At 40.5% G+C, this 15,058-nt stretch overlaps 1 protein-coding gene across 3 annotated transcripts in view; it reads left to right on the top strand.

Annotated features, from left to right (window-relative positions):
* Nucleotides 1-11,617, top strand: part of SNX31 (sorting nexin 31) — an 83,335-nt gene extending 71,718 nt beyond the window's left edge. For 2 of the 3 annotated variants that reach the window (XM_018058309.1, XM_018058308.1), the window contains 3 exons: nucleotides 2,075-2,152; nucleotides 7,766-7,821; nucleotides 10,537-11,617. In XM_018058309.1, the coding sequence (XP_017913798.1) occupies nucleotides 2,075-2,152; nucleotides 7,766-7,821; nucleotides 10,537-10,582 (180 nt within the window). In that variant the 3' untranslated portion in view covers nucleotides 10,583-11,617. Of the gene's footprint in view, nucleotides 1-2,074; nucleotides 2,153-7,765; nucleotides 7,826-10,536 lie in introns of all 3 variants that reach the window. The other variant, XM_018058310.1, reaches the window with a different exon arrangement.

Here is a 15,058-nt window from a genome sequence, read left to right as displayed (position 1 = left end):
ATTGAACCCACGTCTCCTGCAATGGCAGGCAAATTCTTTACTACTGCACCTGGTGATCACATTCAGTTCTGTGTTCCATGCAGCATTCCAGTTTTAGGCAACCAAAGCTCAGTTTTAACACTCCACTAGTACAGTTCTGATCAAGAGATAATAGATATCCATGTCCTCTGAAAAACAAAGTACTAAATCAAAATCCCAGGTTAAAGAAATGGTCCCCCAGGTTCACCTTAAATATAAAACATCCTTAGGGAAGTGGTAGGATGGTTTGCTGAGGCAAGATCTGCAGTCACGTGGAAACACACAGAGAGATTTTGGCAGCGAAACCACCCCTTTAGCGGTAGTTAAATTTTATTATGGTCTTTTAATCTAGTCTGTACAAATGAGTTTAAGCCACTAAGGAGAGGTGCAATAAACATCCTTTGAAAAGAGTCCTAGTAAGGCCTTATTTCCTTTGGAGTACGGATTTATCGATGTGCACCCAAGGGCTACTTCTGCAAAAGGCAGAAATGTGGTTTGTGTGCCTCGCAAATACAGAAAGAAGACTTGGCCCAACTCTTTCCTGGGCCCTTTAAATGGAAGCCTAGTCTTCATATATAGAGAGTGAGATTTATTGATTTGCTTATGTTTTATTTTTGGCTGTGGGGGTCTCTGTTGCTGCACTTGGGCTTTCTCTTGTTGCAGGGAGCAGGGGCTACTCTTTGTTGCGGTGCTCTGGATTCTCACTGCGGCGGCTTCTCTTGTTGCTGAGCACAGACTCTAGGCACCTGGGCTTCAGTTGTATAGGCAGATGGAAGGTCTACACCCTGTGAGACACCATTAAACACCCCTCCTAGCTGCATCAGCTCAGGGTTTGCTGTCGTTTACCTGTTTCATACCCTGATGTTTCATGGGTGACATATATGCACAGATAAACAGGGTTCATTCTTATCTAAAGCAGGAAGGCAAGCTTTGTGTCTGCGTATAAACCCCACATCCATGACTCTTTTCCTTATTGGTGGCAGCCCTTTCTTTCCCCTCTTTTCTCTCCGCTTAAATAAAATGCAACCCATCTCTGTAAAACTCTGAAACGCCCCCTCCGTGTAGCCCCTTCACCCTCTAGTTCCACTTTGTGTGTCCTGTCCTCCAAAAGCTCTCTACATCGGCTGCCATAACCCGAGCTTTCCCTCCCTCTCCCCTCTCCTCCTCTCTGTCATCCTCTCACCCCCAAGTTCAGGGACCATCCTTGAGCACAATTTATACTAAATTTCTCTAGCCTCAAGCTTTGAGCTTCTGTTGTCTGAAACCTCAGTGGGGCCAAATGAGAAATGAGCAGTCCAAGAGCTGAGAGCAGAAAAATGAGCGGGAATAAAAGAATCTGTGGGAAAGGAGCAAAAGGGAAAATCACAGGGGAACCTTAAGTTTGGCACATGGTATAAAGTTCCTAGAGAAAGGAAAGCCCCAGCTTTTGTGCAGCAAGATGTATATGACGTGTGTCTTGCCACTAGCAGTGATGAGCCGTCGATAAGCCACAGTGGTGTTTGGGGCAATGGTCAGTCTTGACAGTGAATGACTAAAAATACCAGGAAAATTTAAAAAGGAAGAAAAACGACTAATTTTGTCTTCAGCAAGAGCCATAAGGTGCTAATATAGCCTTCCAAACAGGTTAATATGTATGCCTACTTATAGGTCTCTCAATAATTATATATAGTTAAATAGAAGATTGACTATCATCATTTGATTTGATTGTGATTAGAACCGGTTTTTATTATTTGTTGCTCATAAAACACGAGCTGTTTACAAAGTAATGGAAAAAAATGGGATGTAAGGGAGCAGTTTTGAAAAAGATTAGTAATGAGATCCTGGTCATTTTTAATCTATCTTTTAAAAAATGTACTGCAAGTATATCCCTGTAATTGAGAAACCTTATGGTTACTTGCTGGCTACATCTTACGAAATTAATGAAAGTCAAAGAACTCTAAATTCTTAAAAGCATACTTTTGGAGGACAGGGCACAAAACCTGCTTCTCAGTACGAAGAGGGAAGGAAGAGAATGAAGTCTTTAACTGAGAGAGTTCTTTATTTCTGGGTTTCTTAGGCTTTTTTGCTGAGTAGCTGCTTGAAAAAAATGATCTCAGAAAAGATGGTAAAGCAAGCTGCAGAGAATCCAGAAATGGTAAGTGCTTTTATCTGTGTCTGTTTCAGTTTGTTTCCACCATCAGCTGGCACTAAACTACACTGATGAATTTTCCTGGGCACAGCGAGTCTGGTCTTCCAGTTCAGTTCAGTTTAGTCGCTCACTCGTGTCTGACTCTTTGCAACCCCATGGACTGCAGCACACCAGGCTTCCCTGTCCATCACCAACTCCCAGAGCTTGCTCAATCTCATGTCCATCAAATCAGTGATGCCATTGAACCATCTCATCCTCTGTCGTTCCCTTCTCCTCCCACCTTCAATCTTTCCCAGCATCAGGGTCTTTCAAATCCAGGGACAAACCCAACTGCCCAGAAGTGAGCTTCTCAGCTCTCTGGGAGCTCAGTCTTCAGAATTCAAGCCAATTTCCCAGGGAGAAGTCAGTTGTCCTTGGATTGCTGAGAACTTGCTAACCCTCTACTCTGTATCCTTGTATTTCTGCCTTCTCCCAAATGGAAGATTCCAGATTTACCATAAAAGCAACAACATGGACAGAATCAGCATGGCAGGTAAGAGCTTAAATAAGCTCTGAAGTTTTGTCTCTAGATAGAACTCACAGCCTCTTGATACTTCCACTGTACCAAATTAAAATGCCTTTAGCAGTTGGGAGAAGCCATCGAGTAAAAGAAGCTCTCAGGGCTATAATTTTTTCTCAGTGTAAAATTTATTTTTCTTGTCTCTATCTCTTCAATAAAGGCCTAGTTACTCACTGTAAGTGTTGGTGCTGGGGCTGTAAAGAGAGTTCCTGAGATTCTAAACTTTCTACTTGCCTTGTCACCATCAGGATACAAGCTTGTCCCAAGTAAGACAGTACAGTTTGATTTTTTTTAATGACATTTTTAAACATAATTTGTAGGATAACACACTGGGCTTTAAAAATACAACAAAAAATATTTGAAAACTTTTCCTAATGTTTTAATTTTAGTGTATTATAAGAGGGCAGATTATACCTTTATTTTAACACTGATCTTTACTTGACTTTGCAGCTTTTTTTCCTCAGAAAAATGTTGCATTTTATACTTACTTTTCTTTCTTCTAGAACTCAAAATATTTTCCCAGGGAAGATAAAATTCACTGCCCCTTGGAGTTTGAACACTTCAAAATGTGCTAGAGAATAGCAAATCACACCTATAAAACAATCAAGGATGCTTTTTTTTTTAAAGCATAATAAAATCTAACCTCCTAAGAAGGATGGACCCGTTTAGGCCTCAATTTAAATATATGTATATGATAAATATGTATAAACATAAATATATCATGTATCATTTTATATATGTATGTGTATATACAGAGAGAAAAGCAATTAATGTACCCCCATTAAAAGGGAGAAGTGCTCTCAAATGTGGTTTGATAAAGTGTAAGCTACTTGATGCAGGAAATACTTGTACAATGAATATCTAAGAGTTTTCTCTACAATAAGAGGAAGTAGTAACCTATTTAAAGTTTTCAAGAAAAACAACCACACCATCATATTCCATAGATTTGCATGCAAATTAAAATCTATAATTTATCTTGGTGACTGATAGCAAAAGCAGCATGGTAGTCAATAAAACTTGTATTGCCTTACCCAAATACTCATCAAGTTTTATTTTCACAAACTCTTTATTTCTTTCCTTATGTTGGTTCTTAGAAAGAAGTTGAGATTTTTCCTCTGAAAATTGGATGGTGTTGGAATAGTTCACATTTCAAGAGAATGTTGTAGGAATAGCCCACATTTTAGTCTGGAGTTTCATCTATTAATACAAACCCTTGGGTAGAATGGGACCCTGGAAAGGAGATAGAAAAGACAGATCATCTCTTTGAACTTTGACTGGATCTCCTCGCAAAGTACAGTTGATAAGAACAAGTCACTTTATGGAGCTTAAAGTAACCATATAAATGTTAGACTGTGCCATTTACTCATTTTCTAGGCAAAACATATAAAGCCTGAATTGACACCTATCACTTATAGAAGTCTCATGGACCAAAATTTGCAAGGCAGAATAAATTAAAAGATTTTATAACTGTGAAGAATCTGGGGAGGGAAAGAAAAACTGAGAAAACTGTAACCAACTGAACCCCATAAATAAAGCAGATGGTCCCCTGAGAGATTAAATAGTACTCTTTTATCCTGGTAAGAAGGAAGAAGTGAAAGAAGAAATTCAGTGCTAACTAACTTAGAGTTAATTAGCTTAGTTAGCTTTAGGCAATGGTTTCAAAGGTTAAGACTTGAACCACTTATGAAGAGATGATTAAGATTTGAAGTCAAATGAATGCGCTAAAGAAAAATATAAACATGCAGCCAAAAAAGTGTTAAATTCTTAAGACAGTATTAATTGAAAAACCAGAAAGGAGAAAAATGTATAACATTATTCTTAGAACTGTGCTCTTATACAAAAACCTAAATTGATTTTTTTCAATATTTGCTACTTTTAACTAGAACAAAATTAAAGGATTATTTTATTTGAAAATAAACTATATTAGTTAGGAGTAATTTTGACTGCCAATAACAAAAAACAAAACAAGACAAAATAAGTGTTTGGGGCAAGATAAAAGTCTGTTTCTATCTCATCTAAAAGCCCAGAAGCAGGCAGAATGGGGCTGTGATAGTGATTTCATGGTGTCACCAGAGACTTTCCTGCTCTTCCATCTTCAGGGTGTGGCTTTTACCTCATGCCCAGGATGGCTGCTGGAGATCCAGCCATTACATGCACATTCCAGACAACAAGTATAAGGAAAGCATGCAGAAGCACTCACCTTTTTTCTTTAATGAGGAGTCTCAGAGGTCCCACATAGAATTTCTGCTTATAGCTCATTGTCCAAGAGTTAGTCATATCGCAGGCCCCCCACCCCCAGCTGTAAGGAAGTCTGGTAAACGTAGTCTTTTTGCAGAGTGTGTTGTCTTTCCAAATAAATGTGGGTGTTACTACTAAGAAACAACAGAATGAATAATGGAGTAGGCTAACAGCAATCTCTGCTGTGTAAAGAAATCTATAAGACACCAAGAAAAGAAAGCAGGTGGATTTTATGTAGTACATGTATTCCCTGCATACAGGATATAAGGGCTTCCCTGATAGCTCAGTTGGTAAAGAATTGCCTGCAATGTAGGAGACTCTGGTTCGATTCCTGGATTGGGAAGATCCCATGGAGAAGGGAAAGACTACCCACTCCAGTATTCTGGCCTGGAGAATCCCATGGACTGTATAGTTCATGGGGTCACAAAGAGTTGGACAGGACTGAGTGACTTTCACTTCCATTCCTAAGGAGCTTCTGAAAGTGTATTATCATCATTATAATTATCATTATTTATATATTGAACCATAATCTGAATACATGAGAGTTATCAGAAATATGCTAGTAAATATTTTCTGAATTGAAAAACTATTTTTAAAATAGTCTATACCTAGTTTGTTTTTATTAGTTTATATAACTTTTCCTTAGGTTTACTTAACAGTGGGTCTGAATCTCTAAATTGGTCTTCTGAAAAATGGCAAAGAACAAGGTGGCCTTCTGACTCCAGCTTGCCTCATACCTCCCCTCCCCTCCCCAGTTACCATAACCATATATATTTCTCTCTCCACTTCTCTTTCATTGGGGGAGAGATCAGACGGTATAAAAGGCCATTGGGTGCTTTGAAGTGTGTTCCTGTTATATGAGGAGAAGGGGAAACACCAAGGCCAGTGCTATCTGATGTTGTAGGATTGGCAGCCTCTGCATAGTTGGTCCAGTTCAGAAAACAGAAAAGGTACTGACATTACAGCCATCACAAGAATGGTCCAAGCATAGCAGGAAGACAGTTTCAGAGAGCCAGAGGCGAAGGAATGAAGGGTTATGCTATCAACAGAAACTCTCTGTTGAGAGAGAGAGTGCAGGAATCCTGCATTATGAAAAAAGGATTAACTCCCCCCCTCCAACTTGATCACCCTGGTATATAAAATATAAAAAGCCTACTGAAATGAGTCAAGGGAACAAGCTATATCAGAAATTGCTGAACAATTCTAGTGTGTTTCATTTTTACATAGGGAGAAGGAAGGGAAGGAGACTAGGAGAGAGGAAAATTCCAAGAAGTTTCCCCCAACTTCTGTATTTCATTGCACAAGACTACTTACACACAATCATGTAATGCTGTAAAATTATAAAATAACAAAACACAAGGCATCGGAACATTACTTTCTCATTTATCAAGACCTAATAATGATTTTTTAAAACTATTGAGATAGGCTGCAAATATATGGACATCTCTATGGAGAATACTAACCTAAAGGAAGTCCTATGTATCCTTCAAAGCGATATATTTTACAGAAAAAATTAAGTTAATCATAGTTAAAAATTAATCCTCTTTTGCAGTACCGTGTTATTTATCTCACTTATTTTGTAATGTCCCGCTGTATATAGGGGGACATGATCTCATGAATAATAAGCAACTTAGTTAATTCACCCCGTCATTCTATCATTTGCCGATGCCTATATTCACCATATATAGTGGCTAGAAACTGAGAATCCAGAGTCAAGGAGTTTATTTGTTGGAAAACAAAAGCAATTAGTAAAGAGACATTTAGGGTGATAGAGTGATAAGCTGAGATACACGCCGAAAGCATAGTTCTTCAACAGTGTTCTTTTCTTTTTCTGTTGGGCTGGCTAAAAAATTCTTTCAGGTTTTTCAGTACGCTTGGATAAACCGGAATGACCTTTTTGGCCAACCCAATATAAGAAAAGTCTAAGAGTTCTTCCCCCTAAACCCTGGCTAGGAGACTGACCTTGGTGTGCTATGACTTTACCCTCTGACTTCCAGCTTCCAGCCGGGGTCACCCATGGGGAAAGCCAGTGAGGTGGGAGGAAATGGAGACCAGGGTATTTATTTCTCTGACTCCGTCCCTGCTGGGTCTCTACGGTTGGCCCGGTCCTCGACTGGGTGCCACAGCTCCTGAAGCGACCTCTCCTACCTGCTGCTTCGGCTGCTCTGGTTCCAGTACCAGCTGCTCCCCTCACCCCTTCAGACCCAGAAGTGGTGAGAACCCACACCCACCCCAGCCCCTCGCTACTCGCTACATCCTTTCACTGGTGCACTTTAATCCTTCCCACACCTCCATTAAGCAGTTCCTTGTAGAAAACTCCCTCAGTTACCCTGGGAGTAAGCCATCTGCTTTCTGCTGGGCCCCTCACTGTTATATTAAGGTTACCTTATGTGCATGAGGTATATTCAAGTGTCTTAAACTTCAGTTTGATTCTTCTCTTGATTAATGATGCCTTTTGATTAATCAGAGCCCCATTTGGCTTTGGTTCAGCATATGGATTGGAGCTCTGTGGATTATTTCTGGATTTAGGAGTTCATTTTGTGTGAAGTCCTTTTAAAAGCTGTGTTAAATCACAAAATCCATAGCAGCCACCAAAGTTAAACATTAAGCTTCACTTCACTTTCAGGGACTCAGTTTCTGAAACGCTGAGGTACTTGCAAACGAAGGGGGACTGTGCAGATGACAAGCAGGTGTCCTGCTGACTGGCAGCCTTCGGGACCATTAAGAGGATTATTGTGGAAGGAGAAATGTGCTGGTTAAATAGATTATTTGTGTGCTCGCTTCTCTGGCTGTGCTGACTGACATTTCACTAATCTATTTAGCAGATTGAAGTTCCAGAACAAGGCAAAAGTAAAAATACCACATTCAACAAAACCAGGTCTGTGAGTAAAATTATGTAATGGGTATATTATAATCTTGATAAATCTGCCTGTTTTTCCCCTTTTAAGTAACCAAAGTCATTCTACTTTTAAGATTAAGCCAGAATTCTCTTTCTCAGAAGCTCCTCCATGCAGACTGGTCCAATTGGACAACCATCACAGAAACATAGTGTTTTTACTGTAGAACCCAGTTGGGCTAGGAGAAATGCTTTCTTGAATTTATATATACAAACGTTCCAAGAAGAACACAAAACTCTAGTGATTTTCTTCTTTACTCCATGCAGGTTTTTTTTTTTTAATGTTCTTTCTCGTATGTATGTTTTAGTTTCATAGACTTTCTGCAGTGTATTCTGTATAAAACAGCCTTTAAATGGATAAAGTGCTTTTTCAAGCGTTTAGGTCTGCTGTGCAGAAAACAGTAGCCGTAAATATCGTAATAGAAAGCATGAATACACTCATGGCCAGACACCATGTCAAAGTACTTTTCTGTGGATTAACACATTTATCCTCACCATGATCTTGTATCATTCGTACTGTATCACTATTCCTCAAATCAGCTGAGGAAACTGGGACACAGAGAAGTTAGGTGATTTGCTCCAGGTTGCAGTTATCAGTGGTAGAAGGAAGCAGGCAGTCTGATTCCATAGCTGTGTCCTTAACTAACTCTTCCTTTTGAGGTTCGGATCTTAGTGGGTGTGAATGAAATAAAGGTGGCCTCTAAGTAGCATTGAATGGGATTCATTATTGGTTCAGCTCCTGTCACAGAGCCTGCTGTGTATATAAAGGTACTTAGTATGTAAGTACAGTATTTATAAATATATAAGGTCCTTCCTGGAGTGGATAAGCTCAGAGAAAAACTTTAAACACAGACTAAAAGCAGACCTCTCTCTCTTACATAATAACAGCACTTCTGGCTGCTTACATCAGAGACAGGCAGTGAGAACTCCACCAATTACTGGCTGTGTGTCTTCAGGCAGATCAAAAAACTGGATGTGTATAAGGGATGCTTGGGGTGCTTATTAAAATGCAAATTCTCACCCCAAAGGATGGATCCAGCAGATCAGCATTTATAGCAAGAATGCCATTGGGAAACACTGCACCAAACTTCTTCTTCATCTTTAAGATAATTTCATCACTTACATTCATCCATGTCAGCAGCATAGTATGGCATAGAGCTATGGTTCTCAAGGTTGGCTCTATAATGGTATCACCTGAAGAGCTCAAAAAACATGATGGCTGAGCCCCACTCTCAGAGACTCTGATTTATTAATAAATTTTTCTGAGGGGCCTGGCAGTGGGATTTTTTAGCTGCCCAGGTGATCTAAAGTGCAGCCAGGATTGAAACCATTACTCTAAAAGAGTGGTTCTCAGAGTGGGGTCCTTAGACCATCAGGGTCAGCATCCCTTGGGAACTTACTAAAAATTCAAATTCTCAGGCCCCAACCATATTGGACCAGAAGCTCTGGGGCTGGGGCCCAGCAATCATATTGGGCAAGCCCTCCAAATGAGTCTGATGCACGCTTGAGTTCGAGAGCCACTGTCCTAGAACGACAGAGATGCCAGTTAGCGCAGATGAACAGCAGTGCTAAGGAGGTGAGCCTCTGTGATGCTCTGAGCAGGGCCAGCAGGTTGGAAGGGAGCCTGGTGCCCAACTATATTGAATTCCAACTTACTTTAGCCAACCTTTATAGAGAGCTAAACCTGAGCTAGGTGCTGTTATAATTGCTTTCCACATATAACTCACAGCAACCCAGATATTATCATCGTCCTTGGTTTGTAGCCAAGGGAACTGAAAACAGAAGAAAGTAACTTGCCCAAGGTCACCCAGCTGGTAAATGACAGAGTTAGTATCCATGCCCAAACACCCTTTGTTATTTAACAAATTAAATTTTTGTTGCTGTTGTTCCTTTAACTATTCTGCCATGAGGCCTATCAAGACAAATTCCTCATGGGGGGGGGAAGAAATTGTAGCTGCTCTGGTGAGCTGCCACACATTTATGTCACCAGGGCCAAAACCCAGTCTCCGTGACTCTGTCTTAGAGAGTTTATAAACACTGAAAGTCGACTATTCACTCACTGAAGGTCTGCAGCAACCGTAACTTCTTAAAGTATGTTAAAATGTCTATAATCCTTTTTAGTAAAACTTTATGAGTGATGTGCACTAACGATTTTGGTGAAAGTAAAAACAGAAAGTCCTATGTCTTTAACAGATGAGGAAAAGATAAGAGAGGCAGGGTTCGAGTGTTACCTGGAGACACTCCAATGCTTGCAAAGGTGCTCTGGACATGCCTCTTCATACCAGTAGGGGACACCCTCAGCAGTAACAGATGTATACCTACTCCTGAAACACAGCGGCTACAGGATAAAAACCATTTAAAAAAATTATTTATTTACTTGGTTGCACTGTGTCTTCCCTGGTTGTGGTGAGGGGGGCTACTCTTCGTTGCAGTGCAGGGGCTTAGGTGCTCAGCGACACGGTGGAATCTTCCTGGACCAGGGGTCAAACAGGTATCCGCTGCATTGGCAAATGAATTCCTATCCACTCTACCACCAGGAAATCCAGGGTAAAACCATTTAAAACAATCATTGCTTAACAGATATAACCTTTCTGTTGCTTTTTTAATGTTAATCTTTGGCTTTTTAACTATTATTGTTGTTATGGAAATTACTTCCTCTCATATGTATTTCTGACCTCTCTGTTTACTTTGTAACAGAAAGACTATTCTAGTTTTCCGCCAAGAAAAAGCAAGATTAAGATAGTTGAAGTTGACTGTGGTTTTGGGAACGTAAAGGAAGATCTTTGAAGACAAAGTCTAACTTCTTAAAATGGCCTTAAAGGTGATCTTGACCGTGAAAGGGCTTGGCTTCCTATCACCTATAGAAGAAATGTGAGCCGTCCCATCTTTTTCCTGGATGGACCATATTCATCAAGACTACTTCAGAACTCTGTTTGTCTCAAGATCAAAAGAAAATGAAGACTACTTCAGAACTCTGTTTTCTGATTAAAAGAAAATGGAAACCAAAGTTATACAGTTTGTTTTTAATGACTTATAAATGACAAACGGCGAATCTGAATCAATTAGTACAAACCTCCTTCTTTTTTCTTCCCCTAAAATATATATTGACCTGGCTTCATGAAGCCTTTTATATGTTCTGATATTGCATGAATGAAAGACCTAATCTAAAACACTACAAATGCATTTGGGGTTAAGATCTGAAGACATGACTCATCAGCTGTGGCTCTAAGAAATGGAATCATTGAAAAAGAAATCTGGACTTCACTGATCCGTCCAAAGCATCAGAACAAGGAAGTGATGAAACACCAATTTGTTTTCTTATGTAACTCTGAGCCTACCAAGATGGATGTACTCAAAGTAGTAGGCTGCCCTGTCCTCTGTTTCTCCCCAGTTGTAGTTGCATTCTGTCCTTAGTATCCTGAGTTCAGTTCAACAGTCATAAGGCTATTTTGTATATTTTTATTTTGAAAACCAAGGGGACCCTTCACTCAATATCAAATATCTTAGCTTTAAAACTATGCATACTTTTTCACTAGACTTTTCCTCATCCAGTTTCAGTTCATCATGATAACTAATAGAATTATACACAGAATTAATATTGCAATAAGGGTGAGGGACAGAGGAATCAATGTAATCAGATAAAGTGTGATATTCTAATGTTCTTTTCTAACTGTGTTGTATAACTAATTATATAATAAATATGAATATATTCTAGTGAATGTAGAATTTATTGGTGAAAAAATTCTGTGAATGATTTTTTGAAGTGTAGCATCTATTAAAGCCCTATTATATTTATAAAGCAGTGTCTCTAACCATAACTCCTAAGGCCATGAAGTTTCATTTTTACATTTTAGGAGATGGTGGGACATTTTTGCAAAGTGGAATCATCCCAGATCACCCATGGTGAGTGTTTTAATGAGCTAAGATATATTTTCCAATTAAAATAGAAGCTTATTCTCTATTTTGCCAATTTAAGAATAGTCAAAAGTCTATTTCATTTTAATAGCAAATGCCTACACTGTGTAAGGATTTATTGAAGACCTTAGAAATGCAAAGAGAATTTGTATTTGGGGTGAGAAAATGTATATATTAGATGGAACCGTATTTAACTGCTGTGTTGTAGGTCAAAAATAGTTGAATGTTAACCCTTTAATGTGTTGCAACTTGATGCATAGTTGCAAATAATCCAAGACAGCATGGGAGTAGGTGTCCAATGTGTAGTGTGGTCCTATGTGTCATAGGAAGTTGTGGGGGGTGGTCAAGAAGGCCTGAGGTGAAGAGGGACTTTGAAGAAAGAGTAGAGTCAAGCAGAGGCAGAGGTGGGGCACGCGTGTAGGAAGAAGGGATCGACTCTGGTGGGAGAGCAAGTGCATGTCCAGGGAAGGGTAAGCAAACGTGCTCTGCGCTAGCAAAGCCTGAGGTTAAGGGAGTGATGAGGAGCTAAGAGGGACCAGCACCTATGCCCTATAGGACTGCAGCATCCCCGTAATATAAGTAGAGCAATTTACCCCTGTTTGATGATGGCAAAAACAGAAGCATTGAATTTAATAGTTTTTTTCCCCCAAGACATTGAGATCACCATCAATATAAAAATATGAGAATAAAAATACAAGTGATGAAGTGCATTCCACAGTACATACTGTGAAGAATAAATGAACCGAGACAGTGGGAAACAAACTTCCTCAGCAGTTATGCAAGAGAAGAAGGAACTATTAATTAATTAGCTCCTATGGGGGTTACTGGGCCTTCCTTTATCTGGAAGGAATTGGGGGGTTAAATCACTTCTGGATCAAAGCTACTTCATTATTGGGTTAAAAAGCCTGACTTCCAACTGCCAGAGTGAACTTCCCAGGTGCAGGCTCTGAGAGAAGATGGCCAGTGAGACCCCATCACTGCTTGGGGCGAGGTCTTCACCCTCAGATGTGATGCTGAGGTAGGACCTTCCCGACAGCAGAGCCATCTGCCCCGGCAAGACATCCAAAGACATCCTCCTGGGCGTGAGTTATGCAGGTAGGCAACTGCTAAATTCGTTCAAGTAACTCCTAAGCGGTGTGGTGTGGCTTTGGAAATCAGCATATGCTTTAATCTATGGATTTACTCCGCATACATTTACAGTCATCAACATCACTTCTGTCCATGTCGAGACGTACGTATATGTTTCTACCGCTATTCAGACTCCTAAAATAACTGGCACTTTGCCCACAGGCAAACACACTTGAGTCTGAAAATTTCACAAAAATAGTTATGGGGAAAAAGGTCAGAGCTGATTCAGTGGTGGTTCGGCCCTGAAATCTGAGCCCCATTGGGACCCATGGAGGGAAGCACGTGTGGGCTTTGTCTGAAGAGCCGATGGATTCGTCAAAGCCACTGGTGAGTGTCCAGCTTGCACACATCCCCATGAGGACAATTGGGAAGCAAATTTTGTGTGAACTATGTACATTAGAAATTACCTTAAGTTCCCCCTCAGGGTGAATTTAAGAAGAGCTGAGGGATCTTAATTTGTGAAAAACCAAAAAGGTTACAAGCCTCAGTGGGGAAATAATGGCCAAAATGATCCTAAAAGGCAGAACGAAAGCAAACCACACCACAGGGGCAACAACTTCTCCAGATGCTTTATGGTTCTCTCTCCTGCTGCTGTGGGTGGATGGTGGTCCACCAGGCAGGCTGAGGGAGGGGCCCGTGTGGACTCAGGTGGGAGATGGAGCAGAAAGCGCTTCTCTCCTTCAGGAGGAAGCTCTTGACCCTGCCATCTGTGATCCCAGAAAAAAAGTCAAGAGAAAGTTAGGCACTTTTTTCTGGCTCACACCACCCCAAAATAAGACATGCTGAATTAACTTACAAAAAGTGAGGCAAACTAATAATCCCTCATAAGATGGCTTGAAAAGAAAGTGAAAGTTGCTCAGTCGCGTCCGACTCTTTGTGACCCTGTGGACTATAGTCCATCAAATTGTCCAGGCCAGAATACTAGAGTGGGTAGCCTTTCCCGTCTCCAGGGGATCTTCCAACCCAGAGATGGAACCCAGGTTTCCAGCATTGCAGGTGGATTCTTTACCAGCTGAGCCACAGGGGAAGGCCAAGAATACTGGAGTGTGTAGCCTATCCCTTCTCCAGAGGATTTTCCTGACCCAGGAATTGAACCGGGGTCTCCTGCATTGCAGGCAGATTCTTTACCAGCTGAGCTATAAGGGAAGCCATAAGACAGCTTAAGCCTTATAATTGTGCTGCCACCGTATTCACCTATAATTGTTCTGATAAGTTGCTTTGTAATATCTATTTGTTACTATTTTTAAAAAACAAGTCATTTGTATAACAATTTCCCAGACAAGAAAAATTAGTTAGAGCTATAGAAAAAAGCCCTAGCCCATGTACTTTCCTGTAGGGCAGAGCCTTTGGCTAACCATATGGGTTTTGCTTGTGTAATATCTTGGAAGAGATGAGATGTTCAGTTGATTTAAAGGCACTGACCCTAGTGATTTTGCACTGCTCCTGCACTGAATGTGGTTTCTCTCCCGGAAATGTGGGAACACAGAGTTGGCTGTACTTCCTAATGGGTTTTCCATCTGTCCACAAGAGCACATATTTGATGGGGTCTGTGGTACAGCAGTTGTCTGGGGTGGAGGCGCTCAGAGCAGCAGGCTGAAAAGTGTGAGTTGGCTTTTGCTTTGCACATGTGTGTTTTGTTTGCACTAGAAACTGGTCCCTGCAGAATATCTGAAGAGCTCCAGTCCTTTGGAATGGGGTCTGGTGAGCAGAGGAAGAGACGATGGAAATCTACTGCTCCTGGATCCTAATCAAGACAAGGTCAGAACAAAGATGATGAGTGAGACAAGTGACATGGCAGTTATTAAACATACAGATTGCAAAAGCCAACAACTTGAAGTTGTGTTCTGTTCAAAAATCAATTAATCGCAGAGTTGATTCCTGGAGTTTGCTTCACACAAGCTGGTAGAGCTTCATGCTTTCCAGGAGCACTAGGCCAACAAGTACACCTCTTTATGCTCAGAGAAAGCACATATACTCCCATCACCTGTATAGCACCACGTTAAGGAAGAAAACAGGAAGATTGTACATAAGAGTTTATTTTTACGTGTTGACTGAACATGCACCACAGTGGTTAAACCAAAGATGTTTACTTATTACTGAATTTATATCCATCATATATCTAAGTATTAGTTGAAAGTGAAAGTCGCTCAGTCATGTCCGACTCTTTGTGACCCCA

Source organism: Capra hircus, chromosome 14 (genome assembly GCF_001704415.2).
Source record: "Capra hircus breed San Clemente chromosome 14, ASM170441v1, whole genome shotgun sequence".
Classification (NCBI taxonomy): Eukaryota; Metazoa; Chordata; class Mammalia; order Artiodactyla; family Bovidae; genus Capra; species Capra hircus.
The sequence above is the reverse complement of the archived record's forward strand: the minus strand, read 5'-3'. Positions and strand labels throughout refer to the sequence as shown.